This window comes from Populus nigra, chromosome 6 (assembly GCF_951802175.1).
Source record: "Populus nigra chromosome 6, ddPopNigr1.1, whole genome shotgun sequence".
NCBI lineage: Eukaryota > Viridiplantae > Streptophyta > Magnoliopsida > Malpighiales > Salicaceae > Populus > Populus nigra.
In genome coordinates, this window is record NC_084857.1 from 5854564 (window position 1) to 5872116 (window position 17553).

The 17553-nt window shown below is 36.0% G+C and overlaps 3 protein-coding genes across 3 annotated transcripts; 1 reads left to right on the forward strand and 2 right to left on the reverse strand.

Annotated features, from left to right (window-relative positions):
• Positions 1-388: 388 nt before the first annotated feature.
• Positions 389-3084, forward strand: LOC133696720 (transmembrane emp24 domain-containing protein p24delta9-like). Its single transcript, XM_062118987.1, has 4 exons — positions 389-767; positions 848-1057; positions 2459-2535; positions 2663-3084. The coding sequence occupies exons 1-4, from the start codon at positions 555-557 to the stop codon at positions 2805-2807; spliced, it is 645 nt and encodes a 214-aa protein (XP_061974971.1). The 5' UTR covers positions 389-554; the 3' UTR covers positions 2808-3084.
• Positions 3085-3659: 575 nt separating this feature from the next.
• On the reverse strand, positions 3660-11857 carry LOC133696719 (serine/threonine-protein kinase VIK-like). The gene is made up of 11 exons (XM_062118986.1): positions 11305-11857; positions 11094-11168; positions 10242-10358; positions 9600-9694; positions 8968-9088; positions 8773-8852; positions 5629-5688; positions 5246-5367; positions 5070-5155; positions 4870-4988; positions 3660-4077 (listed from the first exon to the last, which is right to left on the reverse strand). Exons 1-11 carry the CDS (start codon positions 11623-11625, stop codon positions 3951-3953), a joined length of 1323 nt encoding a protein of 440 aa, XP_061974970.1. The 5' UTR covers positions 11626-11857; the 3' UTR covers positions 3660-3950.
• Positions 11858-13458: 1601 nt separating this feature from the next.
• Positions 13459-17001, reverse strand: LOC133696096 (uncharacterized). Its single transcript, XM_062118139.1, has 5 exons — positions 16304-17001; positions 14561-14660; positions 14340-14475; positions 13823-13918; positions 13459-13731 (listed from the first exon to the last, which is right to left on the reverse strand). The coding sequence occupies exons 1-5, from the start codon at positions 16704-16706 to the stop codon at positions 13594-13596; spliced, it is 873 nt and encodes a 290-aa protein (XP_061974123.1). The 5' UTR covers positions 16707-17001; the 3' UTR covers positions 13459-13593.
• Positions 17002-17553: the final 552 nt, after the last annotated feature.

Sequence of the window (17553 nt, forward strand, 5' to 3'; positions counted from 1 at the left end):
GGAGAGGAGAGAGGGGAGAGGGGAGAGTTTCCAATAATTTCTCTATCCTGGAATCGGAGTGCTGCTCAGCTTTTTAAATACACGATATCTCATTCCTTTTTCCTTCTGTATGGAATAAACCGTTGCATCCCTTTTCCTTCCTTTACCCTCATCACCGCAAATTAATATCTTCATTTTCTTATATTTTTCTATAAAAAAAAAAAAAGAAAAAAAGAAAGAAACCATGAGCTCCGTTTTGTAAATCCAGTCCAATTTGGTTTGGTACAGAGGGAGAAGCCCAACAAGTTCACAGCGCAGGGCTTTACAGCTATTAAACACAAATTCCACTAGACAGTTTTATTTATTTATTCTGTATGGTTACGTGTCTCAACCAATCAAATACTACCAGCTGTCAATAATTCAATCGCTGCTCTGACCTCCTCCTCTTGCTAGCAAAACTGATACCGATTCGCCTCACAGCAAACCTAAAGAGAACGAGAGAGAGAGAGAGAAAAAAAAATTGTCCATCCAAGAGTTTATAAAACAATCTCAGCTCGCAATCTACCACCACCATTATGTCAAGATTCAACCTTTATCTCCTTCTAATAACAACCGTGATTGCGATTTTATCCTCTACATCAAAATCAATTCGTTTCGAGCTAGAATCAGGAAACACGAAATGCATAGCAGAAGACATCAAAAGCAATTCTATGACTGTTGGGAAGTACAGTATTGTTAACCCCCATGATGGCCAGCCCTTGCCCGACTCGTATAAACTCACTGTCAGGGTAAGATTATTTAAAAAGACCCCTGATCTCCTGTACAATTTTTTTCTGGCTACCTGTAATTTTTTTTTTTACTGGTGTAGGTGACATCGAGTTATGGGAATAATTATCATCATTCAGAGCTTGTGGAATCAGGGCAGTTTGCTTTCACGGCGTCGGAGGCAGGGGATTACATGGCGTGTTTTTGGGCGGCGGATCATAAGCCAGCAGTGACTTTGAATATTGATTTTGATTGGAAGACTGGTGTGGCTGCTAAGGATTGGACTAATGTTGCCAAGAAAGGCTCTGTTGATGTAAGTCAACTTGCTTTATTGATTCTTTTTTTGCCCTGTTTTAATTTCTGAATTTGAGGCTGCTTTTATTTGGTTTTCGTGTGATAGTCATAATTTTCATATACTATGAGTAAGTATTGGGTATTCTATTACGAAGGGAACGAAGCTGTCGAGTCCAAGGCTAGTTTGGGTTTGGTTTAGTTGATAGATCAGAGGAAATATTCCTGTTGCAATTCTTATGGAAGGTTATCAAATGGATGGCGATCTCACACTATAAGATTAGGTGATGTATAGGAATAAAGAGATGTTATTTTAGGCACCCAAGGAGCCTAATGTATAGCTATGAAGTTGTAGCTCCAACCCAGGTGGAGGTAAGAAGGAATAAGCGGTAGCAGAAAAGATGGAGATTCTCTATAGAACTAAACTATCGTGGGTGTTTGATTTGCATAACCCTGACATGGCCACCTGACATTGTTGTAAGTAGGCATTACTGGGTGTTATAGGGAAATTTAATTGGACTTTCATGGTGAACAACCGGTCTACTAACAGCAGTGCTAGCTTCAAATGATGTATTTAGAATGGCTTATCAAAGAACTATGTCATTCGCAAGAATGGCATGATTAACTGGGAACTCATGTTTCAGATAAGAGAGGAACAACAAGGATGGTTTTAATCGCAGCCATTATAATTTTGTAGTAACACATGAGGAGAAGGAATTACAGTTTTAGAAAAAGTTATTAGAGTGGTTGTCTAAAAGGTTACAGCCTAAAAATAGTCTTTTAGTTCAGCAAGTTGAAAGCCACAAGCCTTGTGATTTAACTGGAAAAAAAACAGTATATACCCTGTAATAAAACCTGCTGTTGCTGATACCTTGTTCTCGGTTCCTTCTCCTTCTTCTATAACCCAAGCTCTCGCCTATTGTAGCTATCCTTCCTGCCTAACAGCTGACTTTCAAGCAGCCTTTCATCTCTTTGCTGAGGTTTGAAGCTGAAGACTCTTTCCCTTTTTTTATTAACATCTTAAAGTGGTTATCTAATCTATATCATTGCAACTAAATCCCATTGAAGGGGTTCTGCAAGGAAAAAAAAACTGGTGATGGAAGATGATCTTAACCCTAAGGCAAGAGCCATGCCTCTTCTTTATTTTTATCAAACCGTGAAACCCTGCAGGATCTAGCACTTAGCTTTAAGTTGAACTATCAAACACCACCTGTGATTTGCTGTTTGCAGCTGCTTTGCAGACCGAGGCAGACACCGTCTCCAGTACTTGTCGTCTATTGTTTCATAATATCACTCTCCTCAGTGACGTCTTGTGATACTGTGTGATGTTGTTTCACCAATTCTACTTTGGTTTTATATTTGAAAATGTCAGACTCGAAACACAGAAAGATTCTTACCCGTTTACATTTATCATTAACACCAGGTTATGGAATTGGAGCTGAAGAAAATGTATGACACGGTTATTTCTGTTCAAGAGGAAATGAATTATCTTCGTGAAAGGTGAAGATTTATCTGTTTTTTCCAACAATTATGAGAGCAAACAAGCTTAAATATTCCATTTTCTTGCAGGATTGTAGTTTTATTTGGACAAAAAACTCTTTTGTAACATGCTTAATGTTTGTTGCAGAGAAGAAGAAATGCAAGATCTGAACATATCTACTAATGTAAAAATGGCCTGGTTGAGTTTTCTTTCGATCGTTGTGTGTTTATCCGTGGCAGGCTTGCAAGTGTGGCACTTGAAGACTTTTTTCCAGAAAAAGAAGCTCATTTAGTTTATATTTGCTCAACAGCCACCTCTTCTTTTTTCTCCCCCTGTAAAATGTTTTACACATTATAATATTTTGAGAAAGAACAATTACAGGTTAAATGCGACTTTGGCCAGCTGTTCATGAATTTTGAGCTATCTAGTGTACAATTAGTGTTCCGGATACCAGGGAAGCATCTCTTTGTAATTCTTATAGATTCTTGGTCAAAATCTACTGTATTTGCAGGATTGCACTTGGTGCAAGACCCCAGTGGGCTGATAATACAAAGAATTTTTTCCCCCCAGCGTATTTTTAATTGTGCGTGAGATCTTTGCCAATGGCCGTTCATATGCGAGAGTTGCGCCTGGCGATGTAATTCTAGAACACAGTGGCTATTGGCTCTGCGATGCAGCTACTGCAAGTATTCACAAGCTTTCAACTCACTCCGACCTAGTGATCGCTGGAGTGGTGACTACTGACTAGCATGTACGAACTTAGTCGGGATTCCATCGGTCAAGAAAGGATAGCTTTCCAGCTTAAGACAAACAACTAGAGGGTTCATCGCCCTTCACCCCACCCCGCCCCGCCCTAAAGAAGGCGGCCTCACCTCTGTTGATTCCCCTAGTTTATTCCCATGAGATCATGCGTAACGAGATGCGAGATGAAAAAACAACCAAAATTTTGTATATATTACCACACCCACAGCCTCTCTGTCTCTATCTGTTTATTTTCGTTAAAGAAAGTCGGTGACCTTGTAAGGGAGTTGAAAGGAAGCTTCAGTTTGTTCGTCGTCGTGCACACAGCAATCAGTTTAGATTACTATACCGTAAATAATCCACGAGGAAAATATGAAATTCAATGAGGTCAGGAAGTCCAGCATTATCAAAACACAACCTTGATGCTTTAAAAATATCTGGACATGGAATATTGCTGATTCTCATGTCTTGCAATAAGAAAACAAAGGAGTAAAAAATGACGGGTCAGATGATGATACATTTTATATGTTTGTTAACTGAATGAAATACCTTGCCTATTCTAACGAAGATAATAGAGGGCATTTTATGGAAAACCAGTAACAGCAATAACACTCACAATCATCTTCAGTAAAATCTATCCACAACACCTGCACAATCTTGAGTACAAGATCTGACCATGTCATTGTGCTCCACGCTATGGATTGAATAAATTCCAGTGATGATCTGTCGGTAAGTTTTCCTTGATCTTTTCAAGTCTCTTAAGAATTTCTAAGAAAGCAGGTCTTCTATTCATGTCAGCTGCCCAACACTGATCCGTCAACCTAAAAACATTGAGCAGTAAAGAAATTAGCAGCCAACCATTTCATTTTCTGACACCTCAAATGATATGTCAGTTCATACATGAAGCATTTTTAGTATCATGGCACACTTTTCATAGGGCATTGACATGAACAGAGATTTCAGTTGTTGAACAACTGAAAGCTAGTTCTTAAAGAAAGATGCTGAAAGGTATACATTATTTTTAAGACAAAAATATTCTTTACAACTAGAAGAAGATGCAAGACTTGATTTTAAATGAACAAAGAGCAGAGGAAACAGTAAAGATTTGATAATTATTAGCCACGAGACCAAACTTCATAACTATATCTATAACTTCCTTTCGTCTATTAGTAGCTAAACCACGAAAACTTAACATCACAGGTAACTATCAGAATTATTACTTAAACCATGAAACTCGTTCCTTTTTTCATTTGACAAATTAGATTTGGCTTATCGGTTATTTTAAGGTGTCCATCAAGAGGTGAAGTTTGGTTTACTGGCTTTGGAAGATGCCAACTGATTTCAACTTTGCTTTCCTTCACATACATTTACCATCAGTGGTTATAAAAAATAATTTTTGCCAAGTGCAAATTTATTAACTTCCCTTATGAAATGTAATGCCTCTTTGGATTATAGTAGGTATACACCATGCAAGAGGTGTGCATTGTGAATGGATTCATTTCAGAAACAGCGTATGTTACAGAATGGTATAGGATGTGGAATTCTGGTAGACCTACCCAGACAGGAAAGTAAAAATAAATAAATGAACTTAGAACATCTCAAATTTGACTTACTCTCTGAGGTCAGAGATATTAAATCCTTTGGAACGAAATGTTGGCCTGTGTCCTTCTGCCACATACTTGGCTGCTTCATAAGGCTCAAAATCTGAAAAGGGCGGCTCCCCTTCAAGCATCTGCAAAGAAGAATATAATGAATTACAACTTGCTTTGAATACACCTTTTGAAGTTTTTATACTGAACAGAACCACAATTACCTCATACAGTATCATTGCAAAAGAGAAAACATCAACTTTCTTATCGTATTTCCGGTGCTTGAAAACTTCAGGAGCCATATACCGGTCTTTTGTTTTTTCAAAAAAAAAAAAGGAAGAAAAAACAGTTAAGTAAGAGATCACTTTCTATTCAATTTCTTTTTGCAAGAGACACTCACAACTTCCTGTCTCGCCAGTCATTTTGTACACGTCATGTGAGTTTTGAACCTTGACGAGCTTGCTTAGACCAAAATCTCCAACTTTCAAATGGTCTGCATTGGAGTTGACTAAAAGAACATTCCTGAGATTTATAGAACAAATATTAACAGGTAAAAATGAATGGGTGCTGTAAATATCAGCTACATATCCTCAATACTGGAAGGGTTTAAACATCCAAGAAATGCATTTTGCATGCTGGCAAAAGCTAAATTTATTAGCCGAGGGTTCTTCAAATAGGAAGATGAATTTAAGGTGTCAGTTAAAGCATGGAAATATTAGCTAAAAGAGAACAAAGAGACATAATTATATGTCCACATGATTTTAAAAAAAAAAATGAACTCACCTTGGTTTTAGGTCTCTGTGAACAATGACATTTGGTTCATTGTGAAGATATGCCATGCCTCTGGTAACAAAAGATAGACAGAGCTCAGATTAGCATAACAGTTAAAGTCACTACAGTAGCATCTGTTAAAAGTTTTTGCGACAGCTTCAGATTTTCTAATGCTTCGTTTTCCCTACTGGCGGACCTACATGGGGAGACTATGGCCAAGTTTTTAAAATTCTCATACACACCCTTGTTTTTTTAACTCTCTTTGTGCTTATGGCTCTTAGGCTCTCTTGGCCACCCCAAAAGTTTTTATTACAGTCTGCAACTGCTTTTCCAAATAAATGAAATCCAGCACTATTATTTGTACAAGGCTATATGGCTTGTACATGTTTCACAAAGTAGCTAAGCGTGGAAAATAAGGGAATTCAACAAAAGAATACAGTTCTTAACATTCAAATACAATGATACTTGTAAGGTTCTTCAACTATTCTCATTCTTCTTTCTCAAAAAATATGAATGAAATACTAGGACCATTCAGACAGTTGCACCCAAACAAAATACTCTTATTAAAATGTCATTAGGTAACTGAAGCTAGGCAGGAAGAAAGGCACATGTGATGTAAACAGGACTATATAGCCCTCACAGGGTCCAAAAGGCATCTTCTATTGAGAAGTACAATTGATCACAAGAGTCCCAAGCCAACAAGACATAAAATAGAAAAACATCCCTTGAATAGGAATTATATGACAAGCATTGCCTCGTTAATCAATAAAAAAAAAATAAAACGTAAGATGCTTGAATCAATTCATTGTAATTAGTCTCACTTCAAAATGATCTTATATTAAGAATTTCTAGAGGTGTTTGCAAGAGAATCTCACCCAACATGTTTGAATGTTGAAAGAAAAACTAATCTTATCAGTGAAAGAATAAATACTAGAAAATTTACTGGTTTACAACTAAGAAAGTAGAGAGGTTCTGCTATACTTAAGTCATACTACTGCCAGTCTCAGTTCACAAACTCACTTATTTTCTGAAAAGCCAAGGAGTCAGATCCTAACAGCAAAGATACTGGCTTACAGCATGCCAAAGGAATATGGTTCCAAACAAAAATACCATGTGATGGAAGTAAAGGCTAAAAAAATGCATTTCTCAGAATAGCTAATTTCTACTAAGATAGTTTCCTTACATCCACCTGATAAGGGAATTTTTAACATGTATATTTTCCACTATTCATGCTTGATTTTAAAATATTTTGGAAGTGATGCACAAGTTAATTAGAATTTTGGATCCCTTTTTGAACTATTGACCTCGTGGGAAATTAATGTGTTTTCAGATACTAAATTACTGAGTAGGCAGAATCCGGCAGTAAAACCAAACATTAATTGATTTTGGGCTGCAAAGGAAGTTATATAACTCAGTTTCAGGCGTTCATCACCATTTTCAAATATCTAAGATGAAGATCTACAAAACATATGAAGGGCATAGAACTCAGTTTTGCTGTTTTGAAGCCCGAAGAGCGAGTCGAAAAACAAGGATTGAATCAGACCCGAACTTCTTGCACTCCAAATGCTGTCTCGGGTTATGGCCTATATCTCAAGCCTCAGATGTCCAAAAATTGCAAGATCGATGTCGTTGGAAAGAAGATTCGATTTTCTACAATTTCTCAAGAAATAGAGATCTTTGAATTCGCACATTTCCTACCTCAAATCTGGCCCGCAATATCCGGATAGGAAAGGAATACGAAACAGAGAAGGAAATTTTCTTCTTTCCATCTGGGGGTAAAAAGGCCAGAATATAAAAAGAGAAAAACAAGGATCAGCTAGGGTGACGATAGACATAGAGAGATCTTAGAATACACCAAAAAGAAGTGAGGAGGCGGCACAAAGGAGGAGACAAAAAGCAGAGAAAAACAAGGGTTGAAAATCAGAGCTGATTGGAAGACACCTAGCTACTTTTCTGCCACTCTCTGCTTTTGAGTGATGTTCATCGTACCAAGTTTGTTTCTCTTTCATTTAACTATGGAGTAGACTTTTATTCTGGGATTTTTGATGTAACCTTACTATGAATATGTGAACAATTTCTTTGATTGAATTATTACATTAAGTTGTTGAGTATTTCATTCTATATTTAATGCTTGTATATGTTAGGCCAACATCTGCATGATTTGGAATTCAATTTGAGACTGAGAAGTGATAATTGTTTTAGCTATTGTTTGAAACACCTTAAGAAATCTATAGGATAAAGATATCCTAGGAACTTTTGTAATCGTTAAAGGTTTTACAATACTTAATAAATTTCAACAAGTTCAGAAATTTCGTAGAGTATATAAAGTTTGCTTGTTGAAATAATTCATTGATACTCGAGAGAAATTAGTGTTTAAATTAGAAAACCTGATTATCAACGTTAGGAGTAATTAATTCAATTGAGAAAGTTCACTAAGTCAGAAATCCTAGAATCAGTAGAATTGAATTCAATAATATTTAATCAGTTAGTTGTTTGTTTTTAATTATTAATTTTTGTTTTGAAAACTATCTCATTTGATTCCTCAAATAGATCATAATTTAAAAGATTTTGGTAATTAGTAGTAATTTTTACAAATTCTCGTGGGACAATACTCTACTCATTACTTTATTACTTGTTACGATTCATGCACTTGCGAAATCAACACCACCCATTTTTCTTCCATTAGAGATAAGCTCTTTTAGGTATTCACTATATATAGGAGCCTGCGCTACACCACGAGCTTACCCAAATTTCTTCAAATGCCAAAAAAAGATACCATGATACCACGAGCTTATAAAAAAGCATAAACAATTTGAGGTTCGGGTCATTGAGTCGATTGGGTTTAATAAACTCGGCTAATTTAAATAATACAAATAAAAAATACACCGACAATAAATAAACTAACAAAAAAAAAGACTCAGGCTCATCTGAGTTAACATGCAAAATCTGTAACTTGGTTGTGATACCTTTGTCACAAAAAAATAATTTATTGGCTATGTTAGCAACTAATTAGGATCCTCGAGAAATTTGTAATGATACTTATTAGGTTCTTTAATGTTGATAAAATTTGTAAAATCATGGATAAAATTGTGCATTAGTAAAATTTCTTGAAAATTCTGAGTGTTGCCAAACCGTGTGAAATATTTTCCAATATACCTGGCAATGTCCAACGCAAAGTTTATGGCTGTTGATGGACTTAGTGCACCCTTTTCCTTGAGGTACTGATGAAGATCACCCTGTGTCAGCACATGAATGGATTAAGAATGCCTTAGAAAGTTAATCAGTGACTTGAGCTTTTTCAGAGGGAATCCAAATTTGGAATAAGAAGCAGATATTGACTATTGACTATACCCCTCGTAGATATTCAGTAATTAACATAAGGGGCTTCCTATCAGTGACAGCTCCCAGAAACTGGACTATATTAGGATGGCGAAGCTTGACTAGCAAATTAACCTCATGTCTGAAGTCCTGACTGAACCAATAAAGTGAAAGATAAGTAAGCAAATTGACAATATAACAAATTAGAGTAAAAGAAAGTGAATTACAGCTACAAAAAGCACCGGATTGATCAAGATATTGAAAATAATGGCCCCTATCAAGTGAAATTCTCTCTTGATATCAATAAAAAGCTGGGGGTTGTCAATTTCAGTAGAAAATAGAATATCATCTAGAATTCTGTGTGAAAAAAATATATTGATCTCATCTTCTATCTGGTTCTGATTTGGTTCATTCCATAGCATAAATAAACAGGAATAAATAAGTAGGAAAGGAATAAAGTATTGATCAAAGTAAGAAGTCCACATGATAAGCCCAATTGTTGATGTCATCTTTTATTTTGGTTCTGAGGCCAAAATTCATGTTATGAATCACCTGAAATTTTTATTTACAAGGAAAAGGATGTTTAACAAACACAAAGGTTATCTGCAACTGTAATACAGGTGCACAACTCAACAATAGGAAAATGTTGCAAAGAAAGGACTTACATCACCAATCTATCATCTGAGAGGGATGGAAGAATGCGTTTGACAGCTACCGGTGTTCCACGCCAACTGGCTTTCAAAATCTCACCAAAAGATCCCTGTCATACTAAGCTACAATTAGCAGAAACTCTTGCAGACAGATACAGATAAAATAATCCAAGAACTTCTAAGTTGTGCCCCAAAATTCTAGCATTTTACATTAACATGAAGCAAAGAAGTCGAACACAAAAATATACACCAACAATGTAAAATTGAAAAGGAGAACATATTAATAGCCAAAACTACTTTAAGAGCGTCTAGCCAAAGAAGTTTTTCCCTCTATTGAAGTCAAGGACAAGCTTAAACTACAATTACTTGTTGAGAGATGGTTATAACTATAATTTGCAAGATTATAACAAAAAAGTAATTTTATCATAATAGAAGGCACTGTTTAAAAAAAACAATAACTCTAACATGTATATCAAACTGCAGCATAATTTCTACACAGAATTGTTTTATTAATGTCCACTAAAAACTAGACAGGATTGACAATCCAAAAATATTAAATAAGGATTTCCTGATTATACTCTAAATTATTAATACAATAGGTTGTTAACTTTACACATTCTAATAACCTGTATAATCAACCGAGAAACAGAATCAAACCTTTCCAATAATGTTTGAGTTTGAGAAGTCCAGCTCAGAAGGTTCAATTTCCCAGTCACACTTGTTTGGTAGAGGGGGTGGAACAGGCTTTGGTTCAAAATGGCTTCCATTTTGGCCCTGCAATTTGAATTAACAAAGTTAGCTCTTATAAGCAATTAAAAGACGGAATGAAAGATATAAATTATAATTGTATAAACTATATGACAGAAAAAACACAGCATATGGCATTGGAGCATTGAGAATGAACATGAGCGGCTGGTTTTTCATAGACGACTAATCACTACACATTATGTACTGCTGACCGAAAAGAACCAGACAATCAAAAAAATCAATACTCGATACCAACACAAAGTACCACTCAATACCTGCCAGTCTTGTGGCAACTTCCTAGGCTGGTCAATGCTTGAGTGATAGAGCAAAGGCTACAAGGTTTTTCCCTTTATTATATCGTGCAAAGTAATTTGCTTGCAATTAATCCACCAATACTTTCCCACGACCAAGAGCTACATAATTTTAAGTGTACCAGTAGATTTATATAATAATAAGTTACCAAATACGATAGATCACATTAGAAGTGGCTATCTAAAACTCCTAAATCCCTAGAAAAAAATTACCCTATTTTATGTTGGATGCTATGAACTGAAACAATACGTTAAAAATTGCCCGGAAACAAACTTCCAAAGCTACAGATGCTAACACTAAAGATGGTGAAAACGGGGAAACAACGTGGCTACATTCTTCGAGCAATTCCTTACTGGCTGAAGAGTTGACAAATGTATCCTCAAGAAACAAAAATTCTTAATCTTATCATCAATAAAACCAAGAAAGAGAAGAAGCACTATCTATACTCACATATGACAAGCCACCGTATGATTTTAGCAGTTCAATCATGTTGTGCTTTTTTGCGCCTTCTGCATCAGCTAGTGGCTGCAATGACAGACAAATCCAGTTTTACATGACAAATTATCAACTGCAACCATTACAAGTAAACTTCCAATGCATATCAAAACGACGCGGACAGATAAATGAAACGGCATCCAAATGAGCAGGAAATGATAAATACCGTATTTTTCCAGCGATCTTGGGCGTTGACATCGGCTCCAAATTCAATCAAGCACTTAGCGACATCGACCCATCCATGGAGAGATGCCACGTGGAGCGGAGTCCGGCTATCGTAATCCATAGCTCGAACGAGAGACGGATCTTCCTCTAAAAGCTTCCGGACGGCAGCGGCGTCGTTTTGGTGAGCGTGCCACAGTATCAACGACGTCCTGCTCACTCTCGCTTTCTCCTTCTGCTTGTCCGTCATCGTCTCCGACGGTGATGAAGAAGAAGCTCCAGCCGTGTTAGTGTCGGCGGCGGAGGACGGAGTATCGGAACTCATGAGAAGGAAGATCGGGATCAGGATCGGAAGAGTACTTCTGGTTTTTATGGTTTAGCTTTGAATGTGCGTGAAGTTTTTTTTTATCTGTGTGTTTGTGTGCGTGTGTTTGGGATTTTAGAGTGGAGTCGGAAATGGAGAGATAAAATAGAAGGTGAGCGGAGGGGAGGGGAGGGGTAAAGAAATGTGGAGGTTTGTATCCGTTATTCCGGTTTTTACTTTTTCAACCGAAATTTTTTTGAGAGAGATGGATATTCTCTTTCCTTTACTTTTCTGTTACTCTCTGTTAATTAATTAAATCAATCATTGTGTTTTTTTGTTTGCTTCCTCTGTCTCTCCGTTATTTTCTTTCTTTTCCTTCAATCATCTCTTCATTTTATACACTCTCGTATGGCTGTGGATTTTAATAGCTTTACAATCCGATTGTTTTTTTATTAAAATAGAAATTTTTTTTTTAAATTTTTTTTTTATTTTAGATTATTTTAATATGCTAATGTTAAAAATTAAAATTTTAAAATAAAAAAAATTATTTTAATATATTTTTAAATAAAAACATTTTAAAAAATAATTATTGTCATAATATGATATAATTTCTTAGTGTGTGTGTTATAATTTTTTAAACCAAAATTTCATGAAAGAATTTTCATTGAAATTTATGTAAAGTTATGGTATATATTAATTAATTAAATATTTTTAAATTTATAATTAAAATAAAACATTACATCATAAAAATAAACAGAATCTTGATAGCTAGGGTGTATGGCTAATGTTATTACATCTTCCTACTGAGTTGATAATTTTTTGTACAATTTTTTTTTTTTTTTTGATAATTTATAAAGTAGATCCATGACTCAAGACATAGCACATGTTAAAGTTCATGTCAAAATGGATTGATAGTTAACCTGCTAAATTTAATTAACATGGTCAAAACTTGAGTTGAAACTTAAATTAATTTTTTAAAAATAAAACTTTTTATTTCAAAATAGTATGGTTTTAATGTTTTTTTAAAAAAACTAGTGTTATTTTAAATTGACTTACATAACCTGACATCAACCTTAAACTAGATCAGAGACCAAACCAGGTTGTATAACTGTTGAGCGGCCACGTCGGTTCCCAGAGATCTAGCCGTGTGGATATGCAACCATTTTTAACTGGTATTTTACCAATAATTAATCGTAGATTTTGGGGTTGAGCCAGTATTTTTCCTCACCCGTGTGAAAAATTGGATGTGATACACTCACCACTGAAAGCAAAAGCAAATTAAAACAAGTTTTGGTACATTAATGCTAGATAAGATAAGATAAGACAACAGCGGCAATCATAACAGCTGGGAAGCCGAAAATGCAATCTTAAGAAACGAGAATCAGCCGAGATGAATTATTAGGATTCTACTTGTGCATTGAATAGTTCATGCAACTCGTCAAACTCCAGTTCTATCTTCTTCTTCTTTTTCCTTCATAAAAAGTTCCAAAAAAGATTATTAATTTCTAGCGAATTGTAATTATTCTCGAGCAGGCAAAGAGAGGAGAGCGGCAGCATTTAACAACGATCGATATATTTACGCTCTACAGAAAGTGCGATGTAATTGCCATACCAGTCCACTTTTCTGACCCGTCCCTATTGTTACCAACTTGCCTCCAAAAAGGAAGGAAAGCATTGCCTAGCAACTTCGATTCGTAAGATTCCATGCCACGTTTAAATATTCCATTTCCGTGTGTGTATGAACACACGCTAGCACAACTCACAAAGATATCAACTAAATACGGATGCGTTTTCCATTTCAACTTCCATGTCGAAAGGCATTTCTATATTATCGTGACCATTGAAAAAAAAAAAGAAAAAAAAATGAGAACACGTAAACCATGTTCCTGTATATAAATTGCTGGCATTGATGAGCAATACAATATTTACTTCCAATCTTCAGGTTCCCTAACATAAGATCCCAATCACACGCGCCAAACCACTTGAGCTTCACACCAAGTCCTCTTGGTCTTCAAGGGACCGCTTACGAGCCCTCAAGTTAAGCTCAAGGCTTTGAGGTAGAGGTGGTGTCCTACCCCGCCGGAATAGAACAGCAAGGGCCCTCATTTTCTGACATAGATCAAAAACCTGCGGGAAAAGTTGGGAAAATCATTACAGATCTACATTCAATAAGTTGCAACGACAGCTGGTGGGTTAAGAGTTTGCTCAAGACTCTTACTGACGAGGCTTCGATTTCTGCAACACCTTCACAACCTTTACCTCCTCCCTGAAGTAAATCACAATATCTTACAGCTTCATTTTCATCTTCAAAAACCTGCAGCAAGAGTGAAGAGTTTGCATATTAGACAAACAACCAGAGATTCAATGGGGTCTTAATAAAATAAAATAAAAAGGGAGACCTGCTTTGACAATTCATACAAAAGTGGCATGCAAGGCATCCTAGTTTCCAGTGCATCTTGGGGGATAGAAGTGAGGACTAGATACTTTTTATCGTAACTTGTGACTGGACACTCAAAGTTTGAAAAATGGACATGTGAGGAATAATTAGAAATCACATACCTCATGACAGAAACCAATAGGCATTTTTATTCGGTTACCTATAGAGTTTGGACTCCTAAGATGTTCAGTGATACTAGCAGTTATAAAAGAAATGCATGCAGGCAACACCAAGTGCTAATCTTGCTCAAGCATTCTATTAGTTTTGCAGAAAATTTAACAAGTACACTAACACTTACAAGCACTCCCTCCCTGACATCCTCCACAAGCATCTGGAACTTTGTTCCTCTTCTTGACTGTTTAGTCTGACTTCCTATTTCAGACCTCCACTTTCCTCCTTTGGAAAACAGTAGCCCAAGCTCCTTCTCAACTTCACTGGTTCAAAAGCAAAACCTGAGCTTGGGCTTTGACAATACTAATAGTTACTCAAAAGAATACAACGCACCAAAACAACTTAAACCTGCGATTTCTTCGAGTTTTCATCGTGCACAACTGGTTTTCTCTTTGAGTAAGTACATACACAGGCTTCGAGGTTTCTCTCCATGGATTGGCATCCAGCACTGAATAAGAATGAAAAGGAAGAGATTTGGTGAAACTTGGTGAAAAAGCCAACAAAGACTTCAGACATCAATACAACTGCAGATTTACTACCAACTAGCCTTTGGTCCAACTGGTAGTGACCTCCTCTGTACAGCAGGTGGTCAAGGGTTCAACTCTTAATGAGGGATTTATGACTCTAAAATATTCAATCATAAGATAAAACTAATCATGTATCCACGAAACAACCTTCAGAGTTCAGACATTAATGAGCATCCCATATAGCTGAATACATGAAATACCCAAATTAAAGCAAAGAATATCAGACATTGATGAAACCAGTACTTTTCTGCAAGTGCAAAACATATCCAACAAAAGATGTTGAATACCTACAGAACTAACTAGTAAAAAATCTGTCACCAGTACATGCTACATAATTTGACTTTCAAACACGTCCAACAGGGGGTCAGACTTTTAAACAGCAAATAATTACAAACACTAAGAACTATGTACTAGGAACAAAGACTAATACTCAAGGCAACGCTAAGAATGAAAGGAAGACAAATTGGCAATTAATCTAGCATGCTTCAGGGAATGCCAATTTCACTGTGTATCTTAAATGTAATAATAATGCTAAAAAATATGTAGTGAAGTCCAGCACCAGCATGTGTTTAAAATGTTTTCTTAAATTGAAAACCTTGAACATCAATTTCATGGTCAATGCCCATAAAACATAACCACTTGTCTTATTCTACTAATTCAAGAACGTGAAAGAAATACTATCTCAAAAGAAGAATTATTGATTAAGCTGATTATATAAGCTAACACTCCAGTTTAGATCTGCAGATCACCAGATAGCATCATTAATTAAGCTGATGGCATCAATTAAGCCACTAAGAAGTTTGGGCAGACGATTTTTTCAAATTTTCTTCATTTTTGTAAAGTGATAAAAAAGATAACTGCAAAAAGCTGCTGAACCAATTAACTCGTAAACACCATGGCTCGAGGTCAAAGAAGAATGATCACTAATCAGTGCCACAACCTAGAGGATTTATTTTCAATTGCAACTCTTTCGTATACAGGTAGGCAACTACTCAAGATTGAGTTGAATCATTCACCAGCAAAGCAGAAACAATTCTCCCACAAAAAAGGAAGAAGGAGAGATCAAAGCACCTCCCTCAGATCGCAAGTTTGGTAAGTAGAAAATACATTATTTCATTCAATGTAAATGAATAAGAAAAAGGTCACATAAATACCTGCAAATTTGTCAAAGTTATCGATTTATTTACTTCACAAGAACAAAACCCCAACTAGTTTTGGATTTAGGCACGGTTGTAGTACAAGAACAAAAACATCATATATCTCGCGAGAAAAAAAATATCTATGATTCAATAAACAGAGGAATTAATATGAGCAGCAGAATCCAAAAGGTTGTGATGTAATGCTTAATTCGAGTCTAAAACACTTAAACACACTAATGAAGAACACATGCATGCAGTCGAAATTGACCCATTAACATGCACCAGAACAGAAGTGAAAGCAAAAGGCACGGGAAAAATCTCGGCAACCTAGAATCAATTTTGTTGACAGAATATGGAAAAGGCAAGAATTACACAGCAAATAAAAAGAAATGTAAGAAGAAGGGGGTCATTAGTAAGGTGACTACCATCATAACTGCTACTATCAAAACTCTGTTGAAGATGTCTGCGCATATCATAAGCACGAGACGAAACCTGCTTCACAAACTCATTTGAAGTCCCTGGAATTGTGCCGTCTAAATGAAGCGCTCTCTCCACTTCCTCACTTTCATCATCGTTGCTGTTGTCTTCTTCTTTTGCATCTCGATCTCCATCTCCACTACCGCTCGCTAATCTACAAGAGACTCGTCTCCTTGATCTACTACTTCTTCTAGAAAAATCGAGAGGGTGCGATGCAGAGGAAAAGGAAGAAATCCGAGGAGGAGGAAGACGGCGATTATTAGCGGAGAAAGATGATGAATTTAAGACTCGACGACGCCGTAGAGGGAGAGGGAGAACCATAGAAGGAGAAACTGAGGTAAGTGAATCCATGATTATTAGCTACTAGCTTTGATCACTCTCTCTCTCTCTCTCTCTGTTGTTGTTACACGAAAAGAGAGGGAAATGAGTTTAGACCAATGATTATTCTTGAGTCCAGTTATACGGTCGAACACGTGGTGAATTAAGAGAGAAAAGTAAACAGAAATTCTCGGCGTGACAGGCTCTGTAACTGAATCGGTGAGCCTTGCAAGGAACAAGGAAAGTTCGCTTTGTGAATCTGATTTTTCTTCTCTTTTCTTTCTCCTGTGATATTTTTTCGGTGCGGTGGGTCCAGGAAGCTTTGCGTCTGTGTGAAGATTTCGTGTGTCCACGTGGTTGAATCTTATGATAGTTGTAGACGCGACTCGATTTCTATTCCAACCTGCGCCAAAAACTCTGTTAGCCCAATAGGCCTTGTTTCTGTGGTTAAAGCCTTCGCGAGCATTTTGAAGATTTGAAGTAGGAGACACGGCCAACAACTCTGATGGCCCACTGTGCATTTGTTCTTATGTAGTTGAACCGATAAGTTCTACGATAAGCGGCATATTTGTGCCTTCTCTTTCTTTCTTTCTTTCTTTCTTTCTTTCTTTTTTACTTGGTTAATTACACTTAGCTAGCGATTTTAGTGATTCATTTTTAAATTGTTTTTCTAAATATATTAAAATAATATTTTTATTAATTTTTTAAATTTTATTTTTAAATAACATTAAAAATTATATAACATTAAAAAATATTTTTTTAAAAAAAATCAGATTTTATAAAATACATAGTTGAATTACAGAGATAAACGATATTTTAATTGGTTGCTACTTTTTTTTTCTTTTTTATTCTTTTAAAAATTATAACTTCTAAATTAATT

Excerpts from the sequence above, each read along its gene's own strand:
- LOC133696096 (XM_062118139.1), bottom strand. The coding sequence starts at position 16,706 with ATGGATTCACTTACCTCAGTTTCTCCTTCTATGGTTCTCCCTCTCCCT. Across the intron at positions 14,661-16,303 it reads TGATAGTAGCAGTTATGATG|TGCTGGATGCCAATCCATGG; the intron begins GTAGTCACCTTA and ends ATTCTTATTCAG. Across the intron at positions 13,919-14,339 it reads ATGTCAGGGAGGGAGTGCTT|GTTTTTGAAGATGAAAATGA; the intron begins GTAAGTGTTAGT and ends CTCTTGCTGCAG.
- LOC133696719 (XM_062118986.1), bottom strand. The coding sequence starts at position 11,625 with ATGAGTTCCGATACTCCGTCCTCCGCCGCCGACACTAACACGGCTGGA. Across the intron at positions 10,359-11,093 it reads CATACGGTGGCTTGTCATAT|GGCCAAAATGGAAGCCATTT; the intron begins GTGAGTATAGAT and ends TTCAAATTGCAG. Across the intron at positions 4,078-4,869 it reads AATATCTCTGACCTCAGAGA|GTTGACGGATCAGTGTTGGG; the intron begins GTAAGTCAAATT and ends CAATGTTTTTAG.
- LOC133696720 (XM_062118987.1), top strand. The coding sequence starts at position 555 with ATGTCAAGATTCAACCTTTATCTCCTTCTAATAACAACCGTGATTGCG. Across the intron at positions 768-847 it reads CGTATAAACTCACTGTCAGG|GTGACATCGAGTTATGGGAA; the intron begins GTAAGATTATTT and ends TTACTGGTGTAG. Across the intron at positions 1,058-2,458 it reads CCAAGAAAGGCTCTGTTGAT|GTTATGGAATTGGAGCTGAA; the intron begins GTAAGTCAACTT and ends CATTAACACCAG.